The sequence below is a fragment of the Ambystoma mexicanum genome, chromosome 3q, assembly GCF_040938575.1.
Source record: "Ambystoma mexicanum isolate Mex_15411 chromosome 3q, UKY_AmexF1_1, whole genome shotgun sequence".
Taxonomy (NCBI): Eukaryota; Metazoa; Chordata; class Amphibia; order Caudata; family Ambystomatidae; genus Ambystoma; species Ambystoma mexicanum.
In genome coordinates this window covers 1,174,661,462-1,174,687,969 of record NC_090926.1, presented here as the reverse complement: position 1 = coordinate 1,174,687,969, position 26,508 = coordinate 1,174,661,462, and the positions used below count along the sequence as shown (strand labels likewise).

At 47.4% G+C, this 26,508-nt stretch overlaps 1 protein-coding gene across 1 annotated transcript in view; it reads right to left on the bottom strand.

Moving 5' to 3' along the window:
- Positions 1-12,929: 12,929 nt before the first annotated feature.
- Positions 12,930-26,508, bottom strand: part of LOC138447728 (mas-related G-protein coupled receptor member H-like) — a 117,005-nt gene continuing 103,426 nt past the window's right edge. Inside the window, exon 2 of the mRNA XM_069604030.1 lies at positions 12,930-21,780. Coding sequence (XP_069460131.1) covers positions 20,736-21,780 — 1,045 coding nt within the window. The 3' untranslated portion in view covers positions 12,930-20,735. The remainder of the gene's footprint in view (positions 21,781-26,508) is intronic.

Genomic DNA, 26,508 nt, shown 5'->3' with positions numbered 1-26,508 from the left:
TTTGATTGCTCCATTGACCTGCTACCGGACCACGTTATTCCCCATGGGAAATTATATGCTTTGACACGTGACGAGAAGCTAGTTCTTCAGGAGTATTTGTCAGAGAGTCTAGAAAAGGGGTACATTGTGCCGTCAAAATCACCTGCAGGATTTCCCCTGTTTTTTGTAAAGAAAAAAGAAGGTACATTGAGACCCTGTGTCGACTACCGGCAGTTGAATGACATAACAGCCAAGGACCGGTATCCTTTACCCTTAATTCGCAGTATCCTTGAAACCCTGCATACTGCGCGAATCTTCACCAAATTGGACCTCCGCGGAGCTTATCATTTGGTGCGCATCAGGAGTGGGGACGAGTCGAAGACAGCTTTCAAGACATCTTTTGGGCATTTTGAATACAGGGTTATGCCTTTCGGCTTATGTAATGCCCCCGCTGTTTTTCAACGATTCATGGACTACATCTTTGGTGACCTGTTAGGATTATCCGTCTGGGTTTATCTGGACGACATATTGATATTCTCTAAATCCTTAGACGAGCATGTGGAACACGTTCGTGAGGTCCTTCATCGGTTGTCCGTCAATAACCTGTTCGCCAAAGCGGAGAAATGTAGCTTTCACCAACCCAGCATTGAGTTCTTGGGATTTGTTATCAATCAAGAAGGTATTGGGATGAATCCCAAGAAGGTGCGAGCCATACAAGAATGGAAACATCCACACGATATCAAGGCTCTCCAACGCTTTCTGGGATTCGCAAACTTTTACAGGCGCTTTATCCCACAGTTCTCACAGATCTCGGCGCCCCTCACCAGGCTAACCAGCAGCAAGATCACGTTCGAATGGGATCTATTGGCTTCTCAGGCCTTTGACGTTTTGAAGTCGGCCTTTATGGCTGCCCCGATCCTGCGCCATCCCCAGGAAGAGTTGCCTTACATAGTGGAGGCCGATGCTTCCAGCTTTGCTGTAGGAGCAGTCCTTCTTCAGAAAGATCCAACCACGTTAGTGGAACATCCAGTGGCCTATTATTCTCGCAAGTTGAGTCCCAGCGAACTAAACTACGCGGTGATTGAAAGGGAACTGTTGGCCATCAAGACCGCATTCGAGGAATGGAGACATTTTCTCCTCGGAGCACGCTTTTCTGTGGAGGTGCGGACAGACCATCGCAATCTGCAATATCTTCACTCTCTGCAATGTCGGACTCCTCGTCAAGCCCGGTGGGCCTTCTTCTTCTCTCCGTTTGAGTTCCATGTTACTTATATCCCGGGAACCTCCAATACAAAGGCGGATGCACTTTCCAGGTCCCTGGAAAACGTAGATGGGACGCCTTGTCCAGAACTGCCACTGATTTCTCCTCGCCATTTTCTGCTGGCCTTGTCCTCTCACCTTAAGTCCATCGCGGAAGCCACTCGGTCGGATCCAGAAAGAACGACCCTTCTTAGTCGGCAATTGGTTTCAGAACGAGATGGACTGTTGTTTTTTCAGAGAAGACTCTACATACCTAGAGGAGCCGTTAGAAGGGGCATTCTACATGGATTCCATGATTCACCCATAGGAGGACATCGCGGGGTCAGAGCCACTCGAGACTTGATATCCCAACAGTTCTGGTGGCCTGGTTGGGCGACCGAGGTCCAGAAGTACATCGACAGCTGTCCAATTTGTGCCCAGTGCAAGGTTCCCAGAAGACGACCATTGGGTTTGTTAATGCCCTCCGAAGTGGTTCCCTATCCATGGCATACCATCGCCACCGATTTCATTGTGGATTTGCCTCCATCTGAAGGGTACACCTGTATAATGGTGGTTGTGGACAGCTTCACCAAACTGGCCCATTTCATCCCATTCCAGAAAAACCCTACAGCTACTCAAATGGCTTCAGCGTTTCTGCACGACATCTACCGGTTGCACGGCCTACCGGAGAAAATCATATCGGATAGAGGTACCCAGTTCCTTTCATCATTTTGGAGACAGGTGTGTGGTCATCTGGGAATACATAGAGCTCTAAGCTCAGGCTACCACCCACAGACAAATGGGCTAACCGAAAGGACCAATCAGACTTTGGAGGGGTATCTCCGCTGTTTTGCCAATGCCACACAGTCTAATTGTAAAGATGGGTTAGATCTGGCCGAAGTATCCTACAACAACACCGTTCATGCTTCCATTGGAGTCAGCCCATTCTTCTGTTCCACTGGTCTACATCCTCGGTTAATGCCTTTTCAACCAGTTCCATCTAGTACTGTTCCCTCTGCTGATGGTCTGGTCTTACACATCCGGGAACAACAAGAACTTGCACGCAAGATCTTAAGTGAAGCCAAGGATCGGATGAAGAGACAGGCAGACAGGAAGAGGTGTGCAGAACCTAATTTCCAGGAGGGCGACAAGGTGTGGTTGTCCTCAAAGAACCTGCCTCTCCGCAATCTGCCCGTCAAACTGGCCCCTCGATATTTGGGACCCTTTGTTATCACCAAACGGTTGTCCTCTGTAGCTTTCCGTCTTCGCCTACCCTCTTCCTGGCGTGTACATCCCGTTTTTCACGTGTCCCTGTTAAAGCCCTATGTGGTCGATGAATACGGCCGCACCTCTCCTCGTCCGGCCTCTGTTTTGGTACAGGGCGTCCCTGAGTTTGAGGTACACGAGATCTGTGATGCCCGTTACCGTAGAGGGGTGCTCCACTATTTGGTTGACTGGAAGGGGTACCCAGCCTGTGATCGTACATGGGAACCGCGCCAGCACGTGCATGCTCCCCGGCTGATACGTGAGTTCTACGTACGGTTTCCCTGGAAACCTGGGGCCCCGGGTCTTCCTGGGAGGGGGCATAGTGTCATGTCACGCGGGAGACTGGGGTCTGCCGCTCCCATTTCCTCCTGGCGAGTCTACCCGCGCGTTCGCGTCTGGGGACTCGCCGGGAGGGGAGCGACGGGTTACGGGGCCGGCGGCCTTCGGCGCATGCGCGGAGGTCCTCTCTCTCGGTTCCGCGCATGCGCCGTGGGGGCTTGCCTCCCAAGCCTCGTTGTGGGTTCGCCGGCGCCCGGAAACGGAACGGTTTGCGTTCCAGGCCTCTCGGGCGCCGGCGGCCCATAAAAGAGGCCGCGAGTCAAAGCGGGTCGCGTCTCAACGCGGTTCGCTTTGCTCACCTCGTTATTCCTGCCCTTACCTGTGGCCTGTCCTGGGCCTGCCTGCATCCAGTCCTTACCTGTGGCCTGTCCTGGGCCTTCCTGCATCCAGTCCTTACCTGTGGCCTGTCCTGGGCCTGCCTGCATCCAGTCCTTACCTGTGGCCTGTCCTGGGCCTGCCTGCATCCAGTCCTTACCTGTGGCCTGTCCTGGGCCTGCCTGCCTCCAGTCCTTACCTGTGGCCTGTCCTGGGCCTGCCTTACCTGTGGCCTGTCCTGGGCCTGCCTGCCTCCAGTCCTTACCTGTGGCCTGTCCTGGGCCTGCCTGCCTCCAGTCCTTACCTGTGGCCTGCCCTGGGCCAGCCTGACTCCAGTCCTTACCCGGGTCCTGTCCTGGGCCTGCCTGCCTCCAATCCTCACCTGGGTCCGGCCCTGGGCCAGCCAGCCTCCAGCTACTACCTGGGTTCTGCCCTGGGTCAGCCTTCCCTCAGCCCATTCCGGAGTTCTGTCCTGAGTCATCATTGTGTAGATGGGACTTATCCTACACTAGCCTGCATTCCCCTGTTCCATCTTGGGCACGTTCCTACAGTTCTCTATTTGACCAGACAGCTAGCTCCAACTGACCTCACCCTTTCCTGTCTTGCCTGACTCCGAACCTCATCCTGTGTACCATTGGAACCATCTGCACCAGCCAAGCTCCTTTTGCCTACTGAGAATACCTTTTCTGCTACACTGGTCTATCTACCAACTGTCGCTGCACTGAGGTTCTTGGAAGATTCATGGTCTTGACAACAAGCTCCACCTGGACTATGGTTCCATCCATCTGAGCCTACAATCCTCTTGTCACGCTTACCTGGGAGAGTGCCTTCGTGACATTGGGGGTTGGTCCATCCTTCACCCAGTTCCTCTTTTGGGTGGTTGAGAGGCTGATTCCTCGTGCCGCTATTTCATCAGTTCCCGGACTCCAGACTGGCGACCTCTGCGAGACCAACCACCAAGACTACAGTTACGCGGTCCTCTCGGGCCAATCAGCTTGACAGTGGGTGGGGGTGGATGTGTAGAGAGTGTGGATGTAGGGTGGGGTAGAGAGATTGTAAGAAGGGTGGGTGGGTTTGTCAAGGTAGGGTGGGTGGGTTTGAGTAGAGAGGGTGGAGGTAGAGTGGGTGGAGGGATAGAGAGTGGGGTTATAGTGAGTGTGTGTAGGGTGGGTGTACAGAGAATGGGCGTAGGGTGGGTGGGTATAGAGAGAGTTGGCATAGGGTGGGTGGCAGGAGGTAGAGCAGGGGTATGGTGGGTGGGTGGAGGTAGAGATAGTGGGGGGATGGGTGGGTGTGACTACAGGGGGGAGTTTAGGGTGTGTGGGCGGTGATATAGAGATTTGGTGTATGGAGGAGAGATGGGGTAGGGTGGGTGGATGGGGATTGGGTGGGTGGGGGTAGGGTAGTTGATTTTAGGGTAGAGAGAGTGGGGGTAGGGTGGGTGGTGGTACAAAGTGTGGGTGTATGCTGGTTGACTTGGTAGAAAAGGTGGTGTATGGTGTGTGGGTGGGGCTAGGGAGTGTGGGGAGTGGCTTCAGTTAGAGAGTGTAGGGGTAGGATGGGTGGGGGTTGATGGGTGGTGGTAGAGAGGGTGGGCGTAGGATGGGTGGGTATTGGTAGAGAGTGTGGGGGTATGGTAGGTAGATCAGAGTAGAAATGGTGTGACTAGGGTGGGTAGAGAGAGTGTGGTAGGGTATGTGGGGTTAGAGTGGATGGTTGTGGAGAGAGTGGAGGTACTGTGCATGTAGAGAGAGTGGGTGTAGGGTGGGTATGTGTGTGTAAAGAGAGTGGAGCTAGCATCAGTGGGGTAGAGTGTGGAAGTAGGGTGGGTGGGGGTAGATAGAGTGGAGGTAGTGTGGGTGGGTGGGGATGGTAGTGTGTGGGAGTGGGTAGGGAGACAGTGGAGATAGGGTGGTTGGGTGAGGGTAGAGAGAGTGGAAGTAGTGTGGGTAGGTGAGGGTAGAGAGAGAGTAGCTGTAGAGTGGATGGGGAGAGAGAGTCGTGGTATGGTGAGTGGGTGTTGGGTGGGTGTAAAGAGAGTGGAGGTAGGGTAGGTGGAGGTATGTAGAAAGAGTGGTGGTAGTGTGGCTGGCTATAGAGAGAGTGGGGGTAGGCTGGGTGGTTCGAGGTAGAGAGCGTGAGAATATGGTGGGTGGGGGGGTAGAAAATGTGTGGGTAGAGTGCGTGGGGTAGAGAGGGTGAAGGTAGCTTGGGTGTGTGTGTGTGGGTAGGGTAGGTGATGGTGGGGAGTGGGTCTTTGGGGGTAATGTGCTTGGGGTACAGACAGTGGGGTGGGTGGGGGTAGAAAGAGTGGGGGGTAGTGTGGGTGGGGTAGAGATGGTGGTGGCATAGCATGGGTGGGTGGTTGTACATAGGGTGGAGGTAGGGTGGTCGGGTGGGGTAGAGATGGTGTGGGTATGGTGGATGGGTGGGGGTGGAGAAGGAGGGGTGGGTGGGTGGAGCTAGAGAGAGTAGGGGCAAAGTCGGTGGGGTTGAGAGAGCAGAGGTATGGTGGGTGAGTGTAGTTTGAGTGGAGTTAGTTTGAGTGGGTGTAGAGAGTGGGGGTAGAGTGGGTGGGATAGAGGGATTGGGGTAGGGTTAGCGTTTGTAGTGCGTGGGGGTAGTGTGGGTGGGTTTAGAGAGTGGCGGAGGGTGAGTGGGTGTCGGCAGAGAGAGTGGGGGGTAGCATGGGGGTAATGATGTGGAGAGGAGGGGGAGTGGATGGGGGTAGAGAAGGTGGGGGGTGTCCGGTGCTAGAGCGAGTAGGGGTAAGGTTGGTGGTGTTGAGAGGGCAGAGATACGGTGGGTGAGTGTAGTTCGAGTGGAGTTAGGTTGGGTGGGTGTAGAGCGTGGGGGTAGAGTGGGAGGGATAGAGGGATTAGGGTTAGGGTCAGAGTTTGTAGAGAGTGGGTTAGTGTGGGTGGGTTTAGAGAGTGGCAGAAGGGTGGGTGGGTGTCGGCACAGTGAGTGGGGGTAAGGTGGGGGTAGGACGTGTAGGGGTGGGTGAGTGGATGGGGTAGAGAGAGTGGGGGTAGAGTCAGTGGGTGATGGTAGCTGGTTGGGGCAAAATACATGAAGAACAAATAATCCTCCAGAGGTCAAAAGTAGACCAAAATAGCCCATACAAAACCTAACCAACACGGTTACTGGGGTTGGGGTGGGTGGGTTTGGGTAGTAAAGTGGTGGTCAGGTGGGTGGGGTTAGAGAGAGTGAGAGTAGGGTAAGGATGGTGGGGATAGGGTGTGTGGGGTAGAAACAGTGGGGTAAGGGTGGGTGTACAGAGAGTGGGTGTAGCCTGGGTGGGTGTAGACTGTAGAGAGACTCAGAGTTGGGTTGGTGGGTGTTTGTAGAGTGAGTGGGGGATGGGTGGGTGGGTGGTGGTAGCATGTGTAGCAGTGGGTGAGTGGATGGGAGTAGAGATAGTGAGTGGGTGATGGTATTTTGTTGGGGCAAACATACATAAAGAACAAAAAAGCCTTGGGAGAACTCGTCAAACGTAGCCCAAAATAGCCCAAACAAAACCCAACCAAAACACTTACTGGGAGTGTGGTGGGTGGGTGTTGGTAGAAAGAGTGGTGGTAGGGTAGGTGGTGGTAAAGAGGATGGGTGTAGGGTGCGTGGGGTAGAGTGGGTCGGAGTAGGGTTTGTGGGGTATAGAAAGGGGAAGGCCGTGTGCGGCATAATAAGGGGGGGGTGGGTGGATGTGTGTAGAAAGAGTGGAGTTAGGATGGGTGGGTGTAGAGAGAATTGGTGTAGGGTGGGTGTGTGTAGACAGAGATGGTGTAGGGTGGGTGGGCGTTTGTAGAGAGAGCGGGGGTAGGGAGGGTGGGTGGTGGTAGAGAGTGTGGGGGTGGGAAGGTGGGTGACATAGAGATAGTAGCGGATGGGTGAGTAGGGTTGGGTGGGGGTAGAGAGAATGGGGAGTGACTAGGAGAGGTTGAGGGTTGGGTGGGTGGCGGAAGTGAGATTCAGGGTAAGGTGGGTGGGTCTGGATAGAGAGTGGGGGTAGGGTGGGTGGTGGTAGAGAGAGTGGGACTATGGTCGGTGGGTGTTCATAGAGAGAGTGAGGGTAGAGTGAGCGGGGTAGAAAGAGTGGGGGTAGGGTCAGTGGGGGTAAAGAGGGTGGTTCTAGAGTGGGGGTAGGGAGTGTGTTGGTAAATAGGGTGGTTGTAGGGTGGTGGGTGTAGAGAGAGTTGGGGTAATGTGGGTAGATGAGAGTAGAGTGGGTGGGGATTGGGTGGGTGAGGGTAGAGAGGGTGGGGTAGGGTGAGTGGTTGGGGGTAGTGTGGGTGAGTGTGTAGGGGTAGGGAGAGTGGGCGTGAGGTGGGTGGGTAATGGTAGTTGGTTGGGGCAAAAAAATATGAAGAACAAAGCAGCCTCAGGGAACTCATCAAACGTAGCCCAAAATAGCCCAGTCAAAACCCCCAACCAACACACATAATTGGGGTGGGGTGAGTGGGTGGGGGTAGAAACATGTGTGGGGATGGGTGGGTTTTGAAAGAACAAAAAAGATGCTGTCAAAAATAGCCCAAACATAGGCCGATTGGCCTATTGGCACAAAATGTGCAGCTAGGAAATGCAAAGCCCAGCACCCGGAACTCTTGGAGCAAATGTTAAGGAACTTCTGATTGGGTAATTTGGTGGAGGAGTTTGGAAAATAGATTTGAGTTATTCGGGCGTTTCATGCGTGGTATTGCTGGTTGCTATGACAACCAGATATTCTCAGTTCAGAATCCCCATTCCCTCTCTCTCTCTCTCTCTCCTGTAACAATGGTTTCAGCAAATGTGTACCACAAGCGCCACAAAAATTCTCCAAAACCAAAAATGGCTTCATGCAGAAACGTGTTCCGTGCTCTCAACATCCCATCCTCGTCGCCATTGCGGGGAGTCACTGATAGAGCCTGACGAGGATAAGCTTTGAACATAAACATTTATTAACCAGTTACATGCGCGATTGTATCGCTGCTTGGTCTCAGAAGCTCCCGAGTTCTACATGGCTCAATCCCTTGCCTTTTTGCCTCTGTATTTTAGATATATACCTTGGATCGTTGTAAGTATGGATGACACTGTTCCACAGAGAGCAAGTTCTCCTTGTCCCTGAAGGAACCCTGCTTGTCCAGTTCAAACTGAAAAGACACACAACACATACCTGCGCCCTATGGAACGTAGTGGCAAGCAATGGGATGAGGCTAAGAGCCAATCACAGTCCGTCCGGCATATCTTTCCAGATCCTTGACAAACTAAGTGCCTATTTTCTCACAGGGTGACAGCTGCTTTGTTGGCGCCCAAAAATATAAAGCAGTGTAAAGAAAATAATGTCTATCACACCTATTTGTATTTTTATAAGAAGACCAAATGAACTACATTTGTGCAGTTTTCCCTTTGTTTTGTTTTCTTTTTCTCTCTACGTCCTCCCTCTGTGGCAAAATGTAAGCAGATCCATCCCAAGACGGTAGTTCTGGGAGAGTTGGTCCTCCTTTTTTCATGAACGCCGCCATTTAGTAATCACTATCCCTATTTTGCCATTTTCAATCCATTTAGACCTTTTAACCTCTGAGAGTTGCCCAGTTTGACTGTGGCCTCACTGAGCCCATGCTTCATTGTGCCCATGCTTCAGGTGCTTGTATGAAGGCCTATGTGCAAAGACTGTATTGTGTAGGATCATATGCACCTGAGGGCCCGGTGTGTGTGTTCAGCGAGGTATAGAGTGTGATTTGGGTGGGAAGTTTATGGAGGTTGAAGGCGAAATCCAGTAAAGTCCATTTGCTGCTGTCAGCAGCTGAATTTGCGTGTGCGGGCCCTGCTATGCTCCATCTGCAGCATCAGCTGTTTGTGCTGCTTTAACATCTACTGTGTTCCGGTTTGCGAGGGCGTATGAAGTAGTCCATCTGCTGCTCCCTCGGGAGCTGCTTACTCACCTGCCTGCTCCTCCTGGACGCTGTTACTATCGCCTCTGAGTTACAGACTTTGGCCACGCCCCCTTTTGGCCCGCCATTCGGCTCCAGACTTCTTTAACATCACTTCCTGGGCGACGCCCAGGGCAAAGGCCCGCTAAATCCAGTTGTTGCTGCCTGCAACTCTTCGCGGTTGGAACACATTTCTTATTCTCTATCTTTTGCCTTTAATTTTTTTGGTTCTATTCTCATTATTAGCTCCAATGTACAGCTACTCCAACTTTGTCCCCCGCAGCCCGCCAAGCATACTCACTTGGTAGTTTATGATTATATTGACCAGCATACTGCTTGCTCGAATATTGCTCCTCCGACTTGATTGTCTCTGCACCTTTGATATTGCTGACATGTCTGCCTCAAATTCTACTTCCTGCATTCCTTCTAGCTCTGTTTCTTGTCCTTCTTTTTGTAATTATTCTAACCTTATCTATCCTCCCTGCTCTAGTTACCCTCCACCTGTTAATATTCCTCCCTGAAATGCTTGCTCTCTTTGTGGTAAATCCCACTTTGTCTTAGACACCTTTCTCCGTTTGAACGTACACTTTCTGTGTATTACTGAGACATGGCTCTCGTCTTATAACACTGCTATCCCTGCATCCCTTTCTACCTTTGACACAGATTTTGTCCACACGCCTCGTCCCTTGGACCGTGGGGGTGGAACTGGTATTCCTTTTTGCTCATCTTTTGTTTCTTCTCCTAGTTCTTCTCTCTTCCCACAATTTCTTCATTTGAATATCCACTTACCTCTTTTTCTGAACCTAAATCTCTGACCATTTTACTTATCTATCGTCTACCGGCCCAGTGGAAACCAATTGTGACCATATTGATATCTTGCTTTCTGCTATTTTACCCTGCTCTGCTCCATTTATACTCTCTGTGATTTCAATGTTCATCTTTCTACTACTCACTCATCTCTTCCGCTTCTTTCCATTCTTGACTCCTATCTCCTATCTCATTTCTCCCTTCCCTACTCCTCCTTCTCATGTATCTGGCTCCTGTCTTTTTGATTTGTCCTTCTCTTCTTTCATCTACTTCCCCTGGCTCAGAAGCTCTGACATATGTACATTGAGATCTTCGTGACTTTAATATTCCTCTATTTGTTTCCTCTTGCATTTTAAATCTTTTTACACATCCTTCATTTGCTGTCCTCTTTGCTGATGATGCGGCTACTAAATCATCTTCTTCCCTTTCATCTTCTCTTGATTCTCTTTACCCTACTACTTCTTTTTGTCCTTCCCGGATACCATCTTAACCATGACTTACCCCCCACCTTTGCTCTAAGCGATGAGTACTTTGCCGCCTCGAGTGATGCTGGTGTGGCTCCTTCTCGGACGCAGATCAGCTGGCTTTCTCTTCCTATCACACTCTATATGATGACTTACTTCTTTCATCTAAACTCTCATACTATTCTGATCTTCTGAAATCTCAATCTACTCATCCTTGCCATCTTTTTCAATCGATTTCTTGTCTTATTTCTCCCACCGCTCCTGATTATTCACTTAACTCCATTTTAACTGCCTCTGATTTTTCATCCTATTTTTCTTTAAAGATGGCCACTCTTAGACCGGCCATTGTCCCGTCCTCTACTGTCCTCTTTTCTTCCCCAATCTCCTTGTCCACCTCGGCTATCTCATTTTTCTGTCAGATCCTAATCTGAGACTTCTTCTCTACTTGCTCATGGCCACCCTATTGCCTCTCCCTCCGCTCCAATTCCTTCTTTACTTATTCCTAAGGTCTATCCCTCATTGGTTTCCTATCTTGCTGCTCTCTTTAATACTTCTCTTCTTATTTCAACCTTTCCTTCCTCATTTAAACACACTTTCTTTCTTCTCATTCTAAAGAAATCTTCCCTGGACCCCTCTCCTCCTGGTAATTTACAACCCATTTCTCTTCTTCCCTATCTCTCTAAGCTTCTCGAGGGCATTCTCTAGTCCCGGGTTCATACTTTTTTCACTGAAAACGCTATTGTTCCTTGTTCCCAGTCTGGTTTTCATCCTCTCCACTCCACTGAAGCTGTTCTCCTTTCTGTTAGTGATTCCCTGCCTTCTGCTCGTTACTCTAAACACTCTTCTCCTTTGCTTCAGTTGGCTATATCGGGCTCTCTTGACACTGTGGATCATACTCTTTTCCTGTCTTCTCTTTCTTCATTTAGGTTCTCTGGTTCTGTTTTATATTGGTTTTGTTCAAATGTATCCAACTGAACGTATTCAGTATCTTGGGCTGGGTCCTCTTCTGGCACACTACCTCTTCTTCACAGCGTTCCTCAAGGTTTTGTTTTTGGACCTTTGCTTTTCTCTCTCTACACATTTCCCTTTGCTGCCATAATCTCGTCTTTTGGAATATCCCATCATTTCTATGCCGATGATAAGTAGCTTTTTCTATCCTTATCTTCCTTTCATCTTCTAGTCACACTAATCTTACCTCTTGTCTTCTAGCTATTAAATCATGGATAGCGGATCATTTTCTTGCCTTCAATACTAATAAAATAGAATTTCTCTTTTTCCAACCAAAACTATTCCTTCTCCTCACTCTTTTTTCTCATTTCCTCCTTCACAATTACCTATTTCATCTTCTCCTCATAAGTTTGGTCTTTATCTTGATGCTGATTTCTCGTTTTCTCATCACATCTCTATAACTTCACATGCTTGTGGCTATCATCTTTTTATCATTTGCAAATCTCGTCCTTTTCTTACATTTGATGCCACCAAGCTTTTGATTTCTTCACTTTTTTTGTTTTGTTTTATTCGTATTTATATAGCACACAACAGCCCGAGGACATCGTGGCACTTGTTACAGTACAAAGCTTAGTTACTTAGTTACATGGTCATTAGCAATATATATATATATACAGGTTGCAGTATAGTTACATAGTCATTAGCAGTATATATACAGGTTACAATATAGTTATATTACATTTGTGTTATATTTCAATATACATGGCAGAAGTGGAGGAGGCAGTCCTCCACTTGCTAGTTGAGGAGAGTGGCCTTGAGGTTGTTGTGGAAGACAGAGATGGAAGTTTCAGCTCTAAGGGTGGCAGGGAGTGAGTTCCAGAGTTTCGGTGCAATATAGGAGAAGCCTAGACCTCCCGCTGTGGCTCTCTTTATGCGTGGTATGTTTAGCTGGTTGGTGTACTGAGCTCTGGTGGGGCGAGTGGATGTGGTCCTTGCTATTGCTTCAGATAGGTATGCTGGAGTGGTTTTGTTGATACATCTGTGAGTGATGGTGAGGATTTTCAGAATAATACGGTTTTTGACCTGGAGCCACCGGGCTTCACGTCTGGCATGGGATATATGGTCTCTTCTAGGGATGCCCATGGTGGCTCTGAGGGCATTGTTTTGTGTGGTTTGCAGTCTGTGAATGTTTTTGGCATAGGTGCCAGCTAGGTGGGCGTTGCACTAATCGAGTTTGGCTCCTATAGTTGCTCTAGCTATGGCCAAGCGGTTGGGGGTGGATAAGTAGGGTTTAATGGCATTGATGAGTATGGTGCTGAACGCTGATGCAGAGGCTATGGCGCTGACTTGTTTGTTCATCGATAGATTTGCATCAATGTGAACACCTAGAGTCTTCACAGAGGATGATACGGAGATGGTTGAGTTGTCTATGTTGAAATTGTTGTATTGGGGGCTTAGTTTCGATAATGTGTTTGTCTGGCCCAGGTTGAGAATTTCAGTCTTTTCCCCGTTAAGACAGAGGCCATTGATTGCCATCCAAGCTTGGATAGTGGCATAGATGTTGTGAAGGGCCGTGGCGTCTTGGTGATAGAGTCCAGATAGGGGTAAAAGTACTTGAGTGTCGTCTGCATAGTTTGGATATGCAACACCCATGGAGTCAAGTAGGTCGAAGATGGGTTTTGTGAAGAGGTTATAGAGGGTGGGGGCTGTACAAGCTCCTTGGGGGACACCATAGTTTATAGTGGTAGAATCTGCGTTAGCTGTGTCGCAGTACACCTTCATGGCTCTTCCTTCAAGGAAGGAAGTGATCCAGGATGCTGCTTGATTAGAGAAATGGGCTGCATGGGTGAGGTGGGTGGTGAGTGTTTGGTGATCTACCAGGTCAAAAGCAGCGGATAGATCGAGAAGAAGGAGCAAGGCAGGTTTGCCTTTGTCCATGATCTGTGAAATTTGATTTTTTAGGTCTAATACGGCGAATTCTGTTCCATGCCCGACAAGGAAGCCAGATTGTCTTTTGCCTAGTATGGAGTTAGCCTCTATGTATGATTGGATCTGGATGTGAGCTACTTTGTCCAGGATTTTTAGCAGGAACAGGACTGTCGTTATCGGTCTGTAGTTGTTGGGTTGCGCTGGGTCAAGTGAGGCCTTTTTTAGAAGTGGCCGCACCCAGGCTTCCTTGAGATTGTTTGGGACAGTTCCTGTTTGGAAAGATGCGTTAACGAAGGCAGTAATCAGGGGTGCTAGGTCATTGGCACATTCCTTGATGATTTTTGGAGGGCAAATGTCTGCTTTGCAGAAGGATGGTTTGAGGTTTTTTGATGAGATTAAGGACCTCGGGTTCAGTGACGTCTCTGAAGGAGAATTGAGCGTGATTGGGATTACTACGCATGTCTTGTGTAGGGCGGTTGGTTTTTTGGTTTGGGAGGGCTTTGCAGTGGTTTTGGATTTTGTTCTGGAGGAGTTTTATTTTGTTGAGCATGGCGGACTGAATACTGGCACACCAGGCTTTGTCTTTAGTTATCTCGTCAGCGGTAGCCGGAGGAGTGACTAATTCATTAAAGATTGCGAATAGTTCTTTAGCTTGGGAGTTGTCCTTTGAGATCCTATCATTGAAGGAGTTGGATTTTGCTGCTAAAATGGCTTTTTTATATTGGAGGGCTATTTGTTTGAAGAGGCTCTTATTTAGATCACTCGGATCCGTATGACAGTTTATAAGCGACTGACGCTTTTGAGCTTGGAGGGTTTGGAGTTCTTCCGAGAACCAAGAGTTGCAGTGAAATTATTTTTTTTCCTTCTTGCTTTCAAGTGGGGCTATAGAGTTTATGGCATTGGTGAGAGTATCATTGAAGATCGCTGATAATATATTTGGATCCTGAGAGAAAGGTGGTGCTAGGCAGGGGCTTTTAAGGTGGGGATGCAAGTTGTCTGCGTTGAGTTTTTTAGTACTTCTTATTGTGGCAGGTGGTGCGTGGGTGAGAGTCTTAGGTTTAGGGTTGGTGGGGATGAGGAATTCGATGCATGTGTGGTCCGTCCATGGAAGGGCTGTGTTTGAGGTAATGTTGGATGCACAGTTGCGATCCATGACCCAGTCAAGGGTGTGGCCTTTGGAGTCAGTGGGGGTGAGGAGTCCTTGGGAGAAACCTAAGTCTGCAAGTTCTTTAGCTAATGTTGCAGCGTATTTATCCTTGGGATCATTGTATCCTAAATTTAAGTCTCCTAACAGAAGGATTTTGGAGGACCTTTTAATGTTGTTGCTGAGTAGATGGGAGAAGTTCTCTTGGAAGTCAGCTGGGAGTCCGGGAGGTCTGTATAGGATGTGGATGTTGATTAGATTATTGGGGGAGAGCGTAAGCTTGGCTTATAGGATATCAGCATTACCACCCCATGTACTATGGTCTGCTAATCTAATGGATAGTGAGTCTATGTGGATAAGGGTGACTCCCCCTCCAATCTTATCACATCTATCTTGCCTAAGGATGGTGTAGCCTGTGGGTAGGGCTAGTGCGATGGCTGGGCAGGAGGCATCATTGAGCCAGGATTCAGTGATGCAAAGTAAGTCCAGATTAAGTGTGGATAGTAGACCATTTATCTCGAGGGCATGTGCAGGTAGGGAGCGTACGTTCAGTATTGCACATTTAAGAGGTGGGTGTTGTGTGCCTTTGATGTTTTTGTTTGTACTAGTATGGGGTGAAGTGTGTTTGTTATGGTGTGTGGTAGTGAGGGGCTTAGTGCGAAGTAGTGTAGAGGCATGTTGGGGTGGTGGGGGGAGAGGGGCAGTGCCTATGCTCATTTTATTATGGGGTAGTGGTGCAGTGCGGGTGCCTAATCTGGTGTTTCTAGTCGTGATGGGTGTGGGTGAGTAGAGTAAATACCTAGGAAGTGATCGATTTCTGAGATTGCAGAGTCTCGTGGCTAGGCTAGGTGGCCGAGGCTGTGTGATGTTGTAGTCTGCTGCTGCGGCATGTGAATTTAGTGCCGGGCGCTGGGTGAGGTGTGCTGGGAATATGTGGGGAGGTGTAGAGGCCATTATAGTGAGGGCTATAAGGATGGCTGTTAGGCTGGCTGAGCGGATGTGGCAGGGAGAGTGCGGGAGAGTGAAACTATGCTATGAGTGAGAGGTGCACTCTTGGGCATCCTGATAGAGGAGAGTGGCTGTGTGTGTGTGTGTGCAGCTGGTGTGTTCCGCTGGTATGTGACAGAAATGACAGGGAGATTGTGCGACTAGTGCTAGGTAGTTCAGAGGCAGGTCACAAGTGGGTCACAATTCAACAAAATACAATGCCCAAATTCGATTTTCTAAGTGGGGCAGGCAGAGGCTAAATGGTGGCAGGGCATAATAGGTAGCAGTTGGCTGCACAAAAGGATACAGTACAAGCGGATAAGCAATACTGGTAAATGTGCTAAATAGTATAGTGAGATATTATATATCAACTATAGACGAGGTGATAGCAAGCAATTGTCCAAAATCAGTGAAAAGCAGAGGCACCCACGAGGTGTACCGCATGACTTCTTTTGACGATTATTGCTCTGCCACACTCTTTGTTCTTCCTGTCTCTCACTTGGTCCCTTTAAAGTCAGTTTCCAGTGCTTCTATTCATCTCCCATACCTTCTCTGCTCTCGTGACTCAATTTCTCTGCCATTGTCTTCTCTTGGCTGGCTTTCGTTTCACTCTCGTCTCAAATTTAACTTTCTCTCTCTTGTCTTTAAATCGCTCCATGGCCTTGTGCCCTCTTATTTTTCCACTTTTTTTTTGTTTTATTCTCCTGCACATGTTCTTCTTTCTCAGTCAAAATTTTTGTTATTAGTCCTCGTCCCCTCTGTGCCCAATCACGATTTTGCTTTTACTTTGCTAGCTCCTTCTCACTGTAATGCGCTTCCCCTATCTCTTCGTTCTATTACCTCCTACTCTCTATTTCGTACTACTCTTAAGACCTATATTCTTCACTTAGAATGACAACCGTGAATACCTTTTTGTAGTTATTAATCATGCATTTTATTGTACTGTTAATTGTGTTCTCTGTTCAGCACTTTGGCGTAAAGAGCTATATAAGTCACAAATAAATACAAATATGAGGGTGGGCATAGACAGGATGGGAACATGGAGATGGTGCTTTCCTATTCAGAGACTTCTTAACTAACTACCTGCTGTAACCTGTATCTTCAATAAAGACTTGCCTGTTTGTATCCTTCAGAGTTCTGCCTGGTCTCTATATTCTGCTTCATTTCAGTGGGCCTAAGTTTTACATATCACCAGACAGGGTTCACTAAAGAGCTTTCATGATAAGCTAGACTTGCATACACTTGCAGAAGCTAACAGTACTGCCATGATCAACGTGGAGTAGTTGCAGTGGCTCGATCAAGGCAATACGTGATGGCATGTCTCCGGGGTAGGACGGCTTATGTGTAACATTGATATGATATGAAAGTTTATTTATACCACACTTAATACCTAGAGGTTTCTAAGCGCGGACCCGGGGATCGAACCTGTGTTGCTCCGTGTCGTCTTGCTTCCAAGGCAAGCATGTTGCAGCTGAGCTATCCTCCCGAGATTTATTTGAAGAGCATGTTGATGTGTTGGCCTGGTTCTTGACTGGCTTGTTTATAAGTGCGTGGAGGATGGCCTACTTCCTGGCACTACGAGAGAGGCATTTATTATCCTGCTCCCATGCCAGGGACAGGCACTACACTGACCTATGCTATTGCTCAACGTGGATACAAAAATTTTGTGTATCAACTTGGCTTGGTAGAATTATAAGGACATTGCTACACAAGTCACAATGTGGTTTTATTGCAGGTAGATGTGCCCTGTGTATCCTGAATAGTGTTTGTAAGAGTGATTGTGCCACCTTGGCCCGATCTCTGTTGAGGAACGTACAGTACGCCACCCTGGCCCATCTCACGATGGACGTACCTGTGCTTCATTTTGGGAAGTCGGGTTTGACAAATATTCATTAGGACCATTATCAGATTGTACATTGGTGCCCATGTAAGAAGGTTAACAATCAGGGTCCGTCTGGATATATTGCCTCTAGGGCAGGGCATGCAACAAGGCCATTGGAGGGCCCAACAGGCGCAAGGCAACCCCTCATGTTGTTAATTGAGAAGTTGGAATGGATAAGGGGTTATAAAGTCGATTGGGGGTAATCTGAGGCCTTCCTCTGCCAAGATCATGTTTTAGGGCCCAGATGGAGGACTGAGATTTAAATTTGTCTGAGGATGTAATCAATACTTTAGGGATAGTATTTTCTTCGAGTCAATATTGCAGCGTTCATGGCCAAGACTAGACTGGATCTGTTACAATTCAAGTCCTTGACCTTGTGGGGTGAGTTAGTGCAGAGAGGACGTGCCTGCCGCCCACGCCTCAAGTTGTGTTTCAGATTGAACCACAGCAGTTGCTAAAGAGGGATGCCACCAAGATTGAAATCATTAGGGACTTTTTGTTTGGAAAAGGTAAGACACCTCTCCTGCCTCAGGGGGTATTGGACACGACAGTGCAGAAGAGTGGATTTGGCCTTCACAACTTGTTTGGGCATCATTGGCCTTTTGTCCTTAGAGAGTCAGTGCGCTTACACGCAGACCCAATGATATAGATGGTGCACTGATGCCGATTGTTCAGAAGGACAAGGAGGCACCCTAATCTTGGGATGAGCTATTGTCAATGGACAAGCTGCCCAGCCAGGTCTCCTCTTTACCAGTAGGTACTCATCCGATGAGCATTTGGAGATCTTGCTTGGATGAGAAGTGGTCTTCTATTTTCCTGCATGAGGGATCCACCGTTTGGGGAAATTCTGTTTTTAAAATTGATGGGATTAAGCACTACTGGCCTAGTAGGTGCCTGGCAGCGATTCTGAGGATCGGGGCATTTGGGTTCACGAAAACATGGTTTATTTTCAAGAGGACGTATGGAAAATGTGTGCACTGTTCGAAAGAAGTGTAGTCTTGATGACGTCAAGTAGAGTTATTGCGCTGCCCCAGCTGCATATACTGTCCTCATTGTCGAGTCTCTCAGCGTACTCCGTAATGCGATTAATATGTGATTGCCCAAGCCATGGGGATAGAGAATGGGGAATGGTGTGTGGAACTGGGGCACCATTTCACAGATGATCAGTGGGATAGCTTTGTAGGTTTCAGGCTTCTTGCGTCTGAGTTGTGTTAGTACTGTGGAAGCCAGGCTGATTCGTCGCACATGTTATGTGCTAAGCTTTCTCATGATGTTTTGGGGTGGCCATGATTTTATTTTACTGCACTGGTGTGATGGGGTGGAGTGACCCCCTAAAGATAAAATATTGTGAATGTGCCTGTCATGAGATACAAAGTGCCATATTTCCATATTAGGGCCTTAGATGGCTGCATTAACAGCTAAATCAAAAGCTTATTCAAAGTATGTGCTAAATGCTGAAAGTAATGTGTTGGTAGCACCTCCATTATGCATTAGTGAGCTACAAGGAATATGTAGGCCTAGTAGGGGTGGAAGGTTACATTATGCATTGTGCATAGACAGGCAGGGCGGAGGCCCCAGTTTAGTAGCTAATAGAGACTTGGAGTGTTTGGACCATTATAGCAACTATATAGTGCTTACATAGCCAATCTTTGAAGCAATATAGAAACAGCTTGCAAGAGTGCAGGCCTGATAAAGCTTGCTCACTAGGGGTTAATTGATTTCAGCTTCTCTTAGAATATTCTGTCTTTGCAACCGTGGCTCTGCCAGGCTTTGTAAACATACCTTCTTTCTCTGAGAAGGCCTGGTACTGCCTTCCCCATGCTGATAAGACATTCCAGTGCTTTCGCAGACAGGGCTCCAAGGGAGGGGTACGAGCACGGAGCATCTCAGAGAGAGCTGGGTTTTTCCATGGGCAAACATATTTTGCACAACGAAGGTTCTGGAACTGTGCGTCATGCTGATTGACGGCACGAGAGCACAAAAGGTGCCAGCACCCAGTACTAGGTGGGGGATTCATCGGCGGACTTGGTTCAAGCAAGAGCGAGTGCCCAGAACCTGATGCTCTGTGCGGCACCTTGCTGCGTTGTTATCTGAAGGAGCGGGGCTGGCAACAGTTAGCTTAATGTGACCAGGATCTCCTAGCGCTGAAGACACCATCTCAAGTGGCGTAAGACTGTGTTTCTCTTCCTTTTGTGATTTCTCTAATGAGCTTTGTAATCTTCTCTAACTTGGCATCCAAAGTGCTGCTAAATTTATTGTTATGCCTTTTGTCTAATAAATGCTATATTTATATTGAAGGTGTCATTTCTCATGCATGAGTTCATTGCTCAGCACGTGCGGACCTGTAATTGGGGTAATTTATGCTAATAAGGGCTGGTCCTGGGAAGAAATACCCCTTTTCAAGACAGTACCTAGCCCTGATTATTCCCTAAACAGAAATCCTATACATTTGGATACTGGCTAGTGTGGTTGTATGCTATCCCACTGGGAGGTCAGTATGTGAGAGGGATGTTCCAGTTGAGGCATGATGCAGTAATCAAATATCACTATATCCAGGACAGTAATGATATGATATGGCATTTATAAATGCCATATAAATTCCATATCATGTCATGACTGACCTGGATAGAATGATACGTGATTACTGTATATGGGGGTCGTACCCTTGGCAGGAGGGGCCTTGTCTTGTTTGTCTACCTTCTTCCCTGCCTCCTTTTCCCTTTCCTCGTGTGTCTTTCTTTTGTCAACATTCTCCATAGTTAAGGATCGGTTGTATTGTATATGATTTAAGCATATTTGAGGTTTCATTACTGTTAGTATGTCATGTTGCTCCATTTCTTTGAATATATTAAATGCATTAAAAAAACATAAAAGACTCCAAAGTTTACTGGTCTACAGCTTGAATCAGTTTGAGCACGGTAGCCAACTTTATCACTCCGGCCCTATCCACATTGTGTGCATGTGTGCGTTACCAGCCATTAGAAGTAGCGTCAGTCTGGAAGGTATACAGCCATCACTTCAAATATCAACAACTGTTACTGAAAATGCCGAAACCGGTGGTCTTCAACCACCTTTCTTTACAAAAAAACATGTCCTGGCATCTCAGCCAAACATCAGGTTCTGTCACTTCCGGCTTTGTCAGTGGTCATGTGATGCCAATTTTTCCACCCCAGCTGAACTTTGTAACATGGCGCCACTGACACTGATACTGATAAAGATTTCTGTAGTGGACTGGAGAACGCTCAGTTAAGTTTCTATGTTGTTGATTTCATAGAAGACGAGACCAAAGAAGGACTAAACAAGGACGGCTGTGCTCCTTGGAGTTTCCTTGTGAGTGTTGCATTCAGGGGATGGATGAGCTGTTTTGAGGCAGCAGAGGCTGTCTCACATGTTTCTGTGGTGCCTTCTGCTGTCATGCCTTGTATATTATGGTTAGCCCTCTTGATTTTGATGCATGCCACATTATGTAGGGGAGCAAAAGGTCTACAATCACTTTTGGACAACCCTCAGATTCCAGATTACGATGAAGTTTACGAAAGTGAGTTCTGAGAGGTATTCATATTTGAAATGGTGGAATGAGATATTTCGTAGTCTCCCTTGAAAATGTTCTCAAGAGCCTGTTTTATGGAACCTTTGCACTTTCTCATCTTCCATTTTCCAACAAACATGTAAATATAGGGATTTGCGCTGCAGTTGACAGAGGAGCACGTGGCAGTGATGAAAAAGAAAGCCACCAAAAAGCCCTCCTTTGGGAGAACCTTAAAGTAGAGAAGCAGACCTATCACCCGTGCTGGCACCACGGACACAAGGAACACCAGGACAGTCAGCAGAATTACCAAGTAGAGCTTGGGGGGCTGGCGCTGCTGGGAGTTTTGGCGGATCTCAATGAGCAGGACGAGGCAGGACAGGACCATCAGAAGGACCAGCAACAGGTACAAGGCAGAGCTGAAAAAGTACACCGCTGTGCACCTCTCAGACCCTGGCTCTCGGTATTTGCCGGCTCCGGGGCAGACAAAGCATTCGAGTCCGGTGACCAGGCCGGAGAATGCCCATAGCAGAAAGCACACACAGGTGGATTGCTGCTTTGGTCTGTGGCATCGGTTCCAGATGGGAAATAGGACAGCAAGACATCGCTCTATGCTGACGGCCGTCAGGATACAATTACTGGCATTGAATCCCAAGTTGTACAACAGCGATCCAATCACGGTGACAATGACTTTCTCCTGGTTGGATGCCTGCACTCTTTGAAGAACACAGAGACAAAACACTAGAATGATTGCGCACCCAACAAGGAACGTGAAGTCTGCGAAGGCCAGGTTGAGGATGTAGACAGATGACTGGTTCTGCTGGATCTTGAAGAAGAGAAACCGGAAGACAACAATGTTCCCAAGCATTCCAAACAGGCAGATGGTGAGAGCAAGCAGGGTCAGCGTTAATGAACGCGTGTAGGTCTGGGAAATTGTAGAAATCACCCCTCCCTGACTGACATTTCCTGATGTTGCAGTGTGGAGGGATGTGTTTTCCAGCCGTGCCATAGTGACGGCCTCCATCCGCCTGTGATCTTTTTTCTCTTTCCTGTAAATGACAAAAAACATAAAAATAGGTGTAATCATATTTGTGAAGCTATACAGCTTAACCTTAATGTAATTGAGACTTTCCTTGCATCACGTATTCAAATGCTTTCATTTATTAGCTCAGGAGGATAGGTCATCGCCAACGTGCTCGCCTTGGAAGCAAGACGACACGAAGCAACACAGGTTTGATCATCCCCGGGTCGTCGCTTAGAAACCTCTGGGTATTAAGCACGTTATAAATAACATATCATATCATAATGTATGCCAGGACATCTTCAAAGAAGTCTATGATTCACAAGCATCCCTCTTCTCCTGTCCTCTTTCTAGACCTGCTATCCCCTGGTTCTCCCCAGTCGCTGCCCACCACTATGGACCGCGGTGCCGCCCCCTCACCATAGCGGCAGGCCACCCTCATGCCTGAGTCACAGGCAGCTCAGTCCCCTGTCTACTTTATTTGCACAGGGGAATGTGCTGCTTGTCTTTGAGCAGCGTGAGTCCCCTGCTACGCATATTGTTTTTAAAAGTACATTGCGCACCCTCTTTGACTCTGCATAACGACAGGCGGCGAAGTGGCAGGGCTGAGTAGCCCTGCCGCCTATTGTTGTAAGGCCTTTCACTAGACATCAGGAGGCATCACTGAAGCACAGACCTGCTCGAGTCTAGATTTGGTTCCAGTCAAGGCTTTATTTTACATATGCACATTATGTACATTACTCCAGTTTCCCTTGCATATATTTACAGTCACGTATAGACACTGACAGGAACATGGATGGGTATAAACATAACTAACAAAGGAGTAGACCCACCGGCCATCCAACCATCCCCAGCTCAGGCTCCCAACTGACACTCTCAGAACATTCACACACAGATCCACCCAACATTCTCCTGAGCAGCATTCATGCACCAACATTCTTACAGCAAGCACCCAGGCCAGTGACAAGACAAGACTACACTACAACACCTATCATTATTGCGCTATCAGCATTAACACGTGGAGATCCGCAACGTAAACACACTGTCTGACAGGAGAAGACCCTTCTCCTGTCAAGCAGTGTGTTTACATCGCGCTGAATAGGCGAGGGTCACCCAGGCCTACCCATGTTTCGGCGGGTGTGTGTGCATGGTGCTTAGAGTTAAGGTAAAACACATTTTTTCCTGTAATGTGTTTGTATGTATGTTGGTCTTTGCTTTTATGAATGTGTGCATGCAAGGAGTTCTATGAATGAGGTGTAAATGTGCAAGTGTAAGGCGGTAAATCCCCCTTCCACCATTGCCCTTCCCCATTCCCATTTCTGCCCCATAGGGCTCTATGGGAATGGGGAAGGCGCTAATTACGGCACCGCAGATTTGAGGTGCCGTAATTAGCTCTGAGGTCCCTTAGCGGGTTGGATTTTAACGCCTGCAAAAAGCAGGCGTTAAATCCCCCAACCCGCAAAGGGACCTCGTAGTAAGGCGGTAAGGATTTACCGGTACCGGTATTTTACCGGTATCGGCAAATCCTTACCGCCATCTGTGTAATGAGGCCCTAAGTGTTTGTGTCCTTCGCCCTGATTACAGGTTTGCTGGCAAACTGCACTTACTGTCTCTGCCGCCCAATATCCTGGCATTGCCAGGTAATTATAGGGAGCAGAGTGATGACAAGTCCCATAGGACTCCATGGAATGGGATTTACTGAATCACCGGCACCATTAGTACCGGTGCCAGTTTTCAGGCATTTGTTTGCCGGTAGGGCAATGAACTCCCTGCAGGTCAGGCCTGCTGGAAGATCCATGGCCCCCACTGGCAAACTTGAAGTGTGCCGGTCCGGATTACCAGCATTTTTACCAGCATTTTTTCCCAACCGGCACACTTGTATTGAGGCCATGTGTGCTGTGTTGCCTGGTGAACTGGAAGGCCATACATGTATGTGTTTTTTAAAGGGGAGCGACCGAACGCAGTGAGGGACTTCGAAACAGACAAGGAGTGTTCAGGGGGTGCTCCCCGAGAACAATTAAAAAATATTGTTTTTAAAATGGTGCGTTTCACAACACTTTCTGTGAAAAGTTCGGTAAAAAGCACAGTTTGCAATCAATTTTGTATGGTAGCATATTGCAAATTCCAATAGATGTAAGTTAACAGCAGTGCACAGCACCGTTTTCCAACACATTTGCGCCATGCCTTTATCCATAACTTATGCCAATATATGTAAAACATTTACATGCTGGCTGTGGGCATACATGTCCATGCATGCTATATCAATCTATGCCAGTATTACATACAAGGACTCCCAGCCAGCAGACTATGGCATGTCATAGAAAGAAAGGGGACCTCATTACGACTTTGGATGCAGCCATGGCGCTATTAGCGCCATGGCTGCCTCCAAAATCGGGTTCGGTCCGGGTTCCCTGAATGGGGAATTACCGGGCCATTCCGAGTTCGGAGGGCCCGGTAATTCCTCCTACTGGGAAGCTGGGCCCGGACATTCCCCATTCCCATTTGAGCACCCATAGGGCTCAATGGGAATGGGAGCGGGAGCTAACAACGGGCCGATTACGACCGGCCCATTGTTAGCTCCCTGGTCCTGGTTTTACCAGGCGTCCTTACCGGATCCCGCGAGGGGACCTCGTAATTTTGCGAAATGGGTTTAACGGGTCCGCCTCAATTAGCGGAGCCCGTTAACCCATTCCGCAAAAGTCGTAATGAGGCCCAGTATATCCGAACTGGCTATACCAAGTCCAGCCAGGTAATACCACTCATCATGCTTGCTTTTCCCTTGATGCCACAGTAAGAAAGTATATGCAGACTGACACTAGTGCTGCCAATTAAAAGCGCAATATTTTAAACAGCATTTATTACAGTTTTTCTTGTTTTTGTTGGCCTGAAAACAGTACACTAAAATAAAGTAAGTGTAGTTCTGGCCTGCATTAAGTGGGACATTGACATTGGCTATGGGTTCCAACCTAAACTTTTCAGCATTCTAAACCACAATATTAACTATTGGAGAACAGTTCTATGTTCGTTCTTCTCTCGTTTTCTTTTGTCGCAGCACTTTCTGTCCAAAAATGTCTGCCGAAAAAAATCATTGCTTTTTTATATTCGTGGTGTTCCCCCCAATGCCCCTCCCCTATTTTATGTATCCCTATACACCACCACCGCCTACCGATTATATGCCTGACCCCCTCATCCCATATTTTTTGATTTTTTTTCGGCTGAAATATTTAGTCAAAAAAAAATGTGCCGTGAACAAAAAGAGGGGTATGAATGAACGTCCTACCCTAGGGAACATAGGCTCTCTTCACAGTATGAGTTGTATATTGGAATATGTATGTACAATGACAGGTCTCAAAAAACTACTCCAGGAAATTCAATTTTTTAGGAGTTACCATTTGCTTAATAGTATTATAATTTCTTGTGAAGATTTATTTTTCTTTTTTAATTCTTTAAGGCCAAGCTGATTAAATCTGCTGTAGGTATTTATTGAATAACTCATAAAAATGTTTTACCCAAAGGAAAATTAAATGTGCAAATTTCTTTCATTCAATGATTATTAACACGCATGTGGAGTTAGTATTTGATGTACTCCCATTTGCCCACTGAGAATTTACACCAATGTAATATGTGATATATCATCTCCTGTGTTTATATTTAATATTAATGTTTAAAAGTAGTATTCTTTGAGGTATGTTTGGACCCAGAAATCGAAATATTTTTTCATTGGGTAGCCTTTGTTTTGAAGGAAGTACAAAATGAAGCCATTTTGCTGAAAAATATCACATTTCAGAGTGAAGGTCCTCATTACAAGTTTATTAGTATCTCAACGATAAATAGTAACCTCTATTTTACCGCCATTATTTACTGCACCGCCATACTTATAATGAGACGCTAAGTACAGATCTCTTGCAGTTGTAACTTGGTGATTAGCGCATGCATCGGGTCAGTGGTCTTGGGGATACTTTGTGGAGGGAAATAATTTTCCATGTATTCCTGAAGGACTTAAAAGTAAAGAGGCAGCCTAGGGCTTCTCATTGATAATCCTCAATTCCAATTGAATTGGAGCATTGTAGGGAATAAATGTAGCAGGGACAGAACCATTCCTACAATCAATGATGCAAAACAGGAATGTAAGAAACAAGGGAATGCCCTGATAGTACAAGAATAAGAGCTACTCGAGAAAACCATAGCAATAGCAGACACAAAACATGAGTCACCAAAACCAAGCAATGGCACCATTTAGACAAGCAACGGTGGCAAAAAGGGGTTCCAAATTATAGAAAGACCTGGACAACAACAAGGACAAGGAGGGGAGCACATATCCATCCTTGGGACCAGTGTTTCATCAAGAGCAAATTTACCAAGCGCAAGGCACAGAACCTTTAATAATAGAATCTGATTTCAAAATCATTCATGACATTAATTTGTTGCTCGATGTCACAGATGGTTTCTAAATAGCTGGAGTATTTGGGTACACAGTGTAAGGGTTTTATTTGTTTCACAGTAAAACATTTTTTGACTGATGATAGTGAGAAGGCCAGACTCAGGGAGTTCCCAGGTCTAGTCCCTCGACCTCCCCGCACCCTTCTGGTCACCGTCCTCCCTGGCTCAGGCTTCCCTTTTCCCTAGTAGGATATAAGGCACAGTCTAGCGATCACTAAACCCTGCTGTCTAAATCTATCCTACCCTTTTGGTGATTACAAAAACTGCCATGCCCCCCCCGTGCCAAGGCCTTTTTTTGGTGATTTCGGTATTTCAC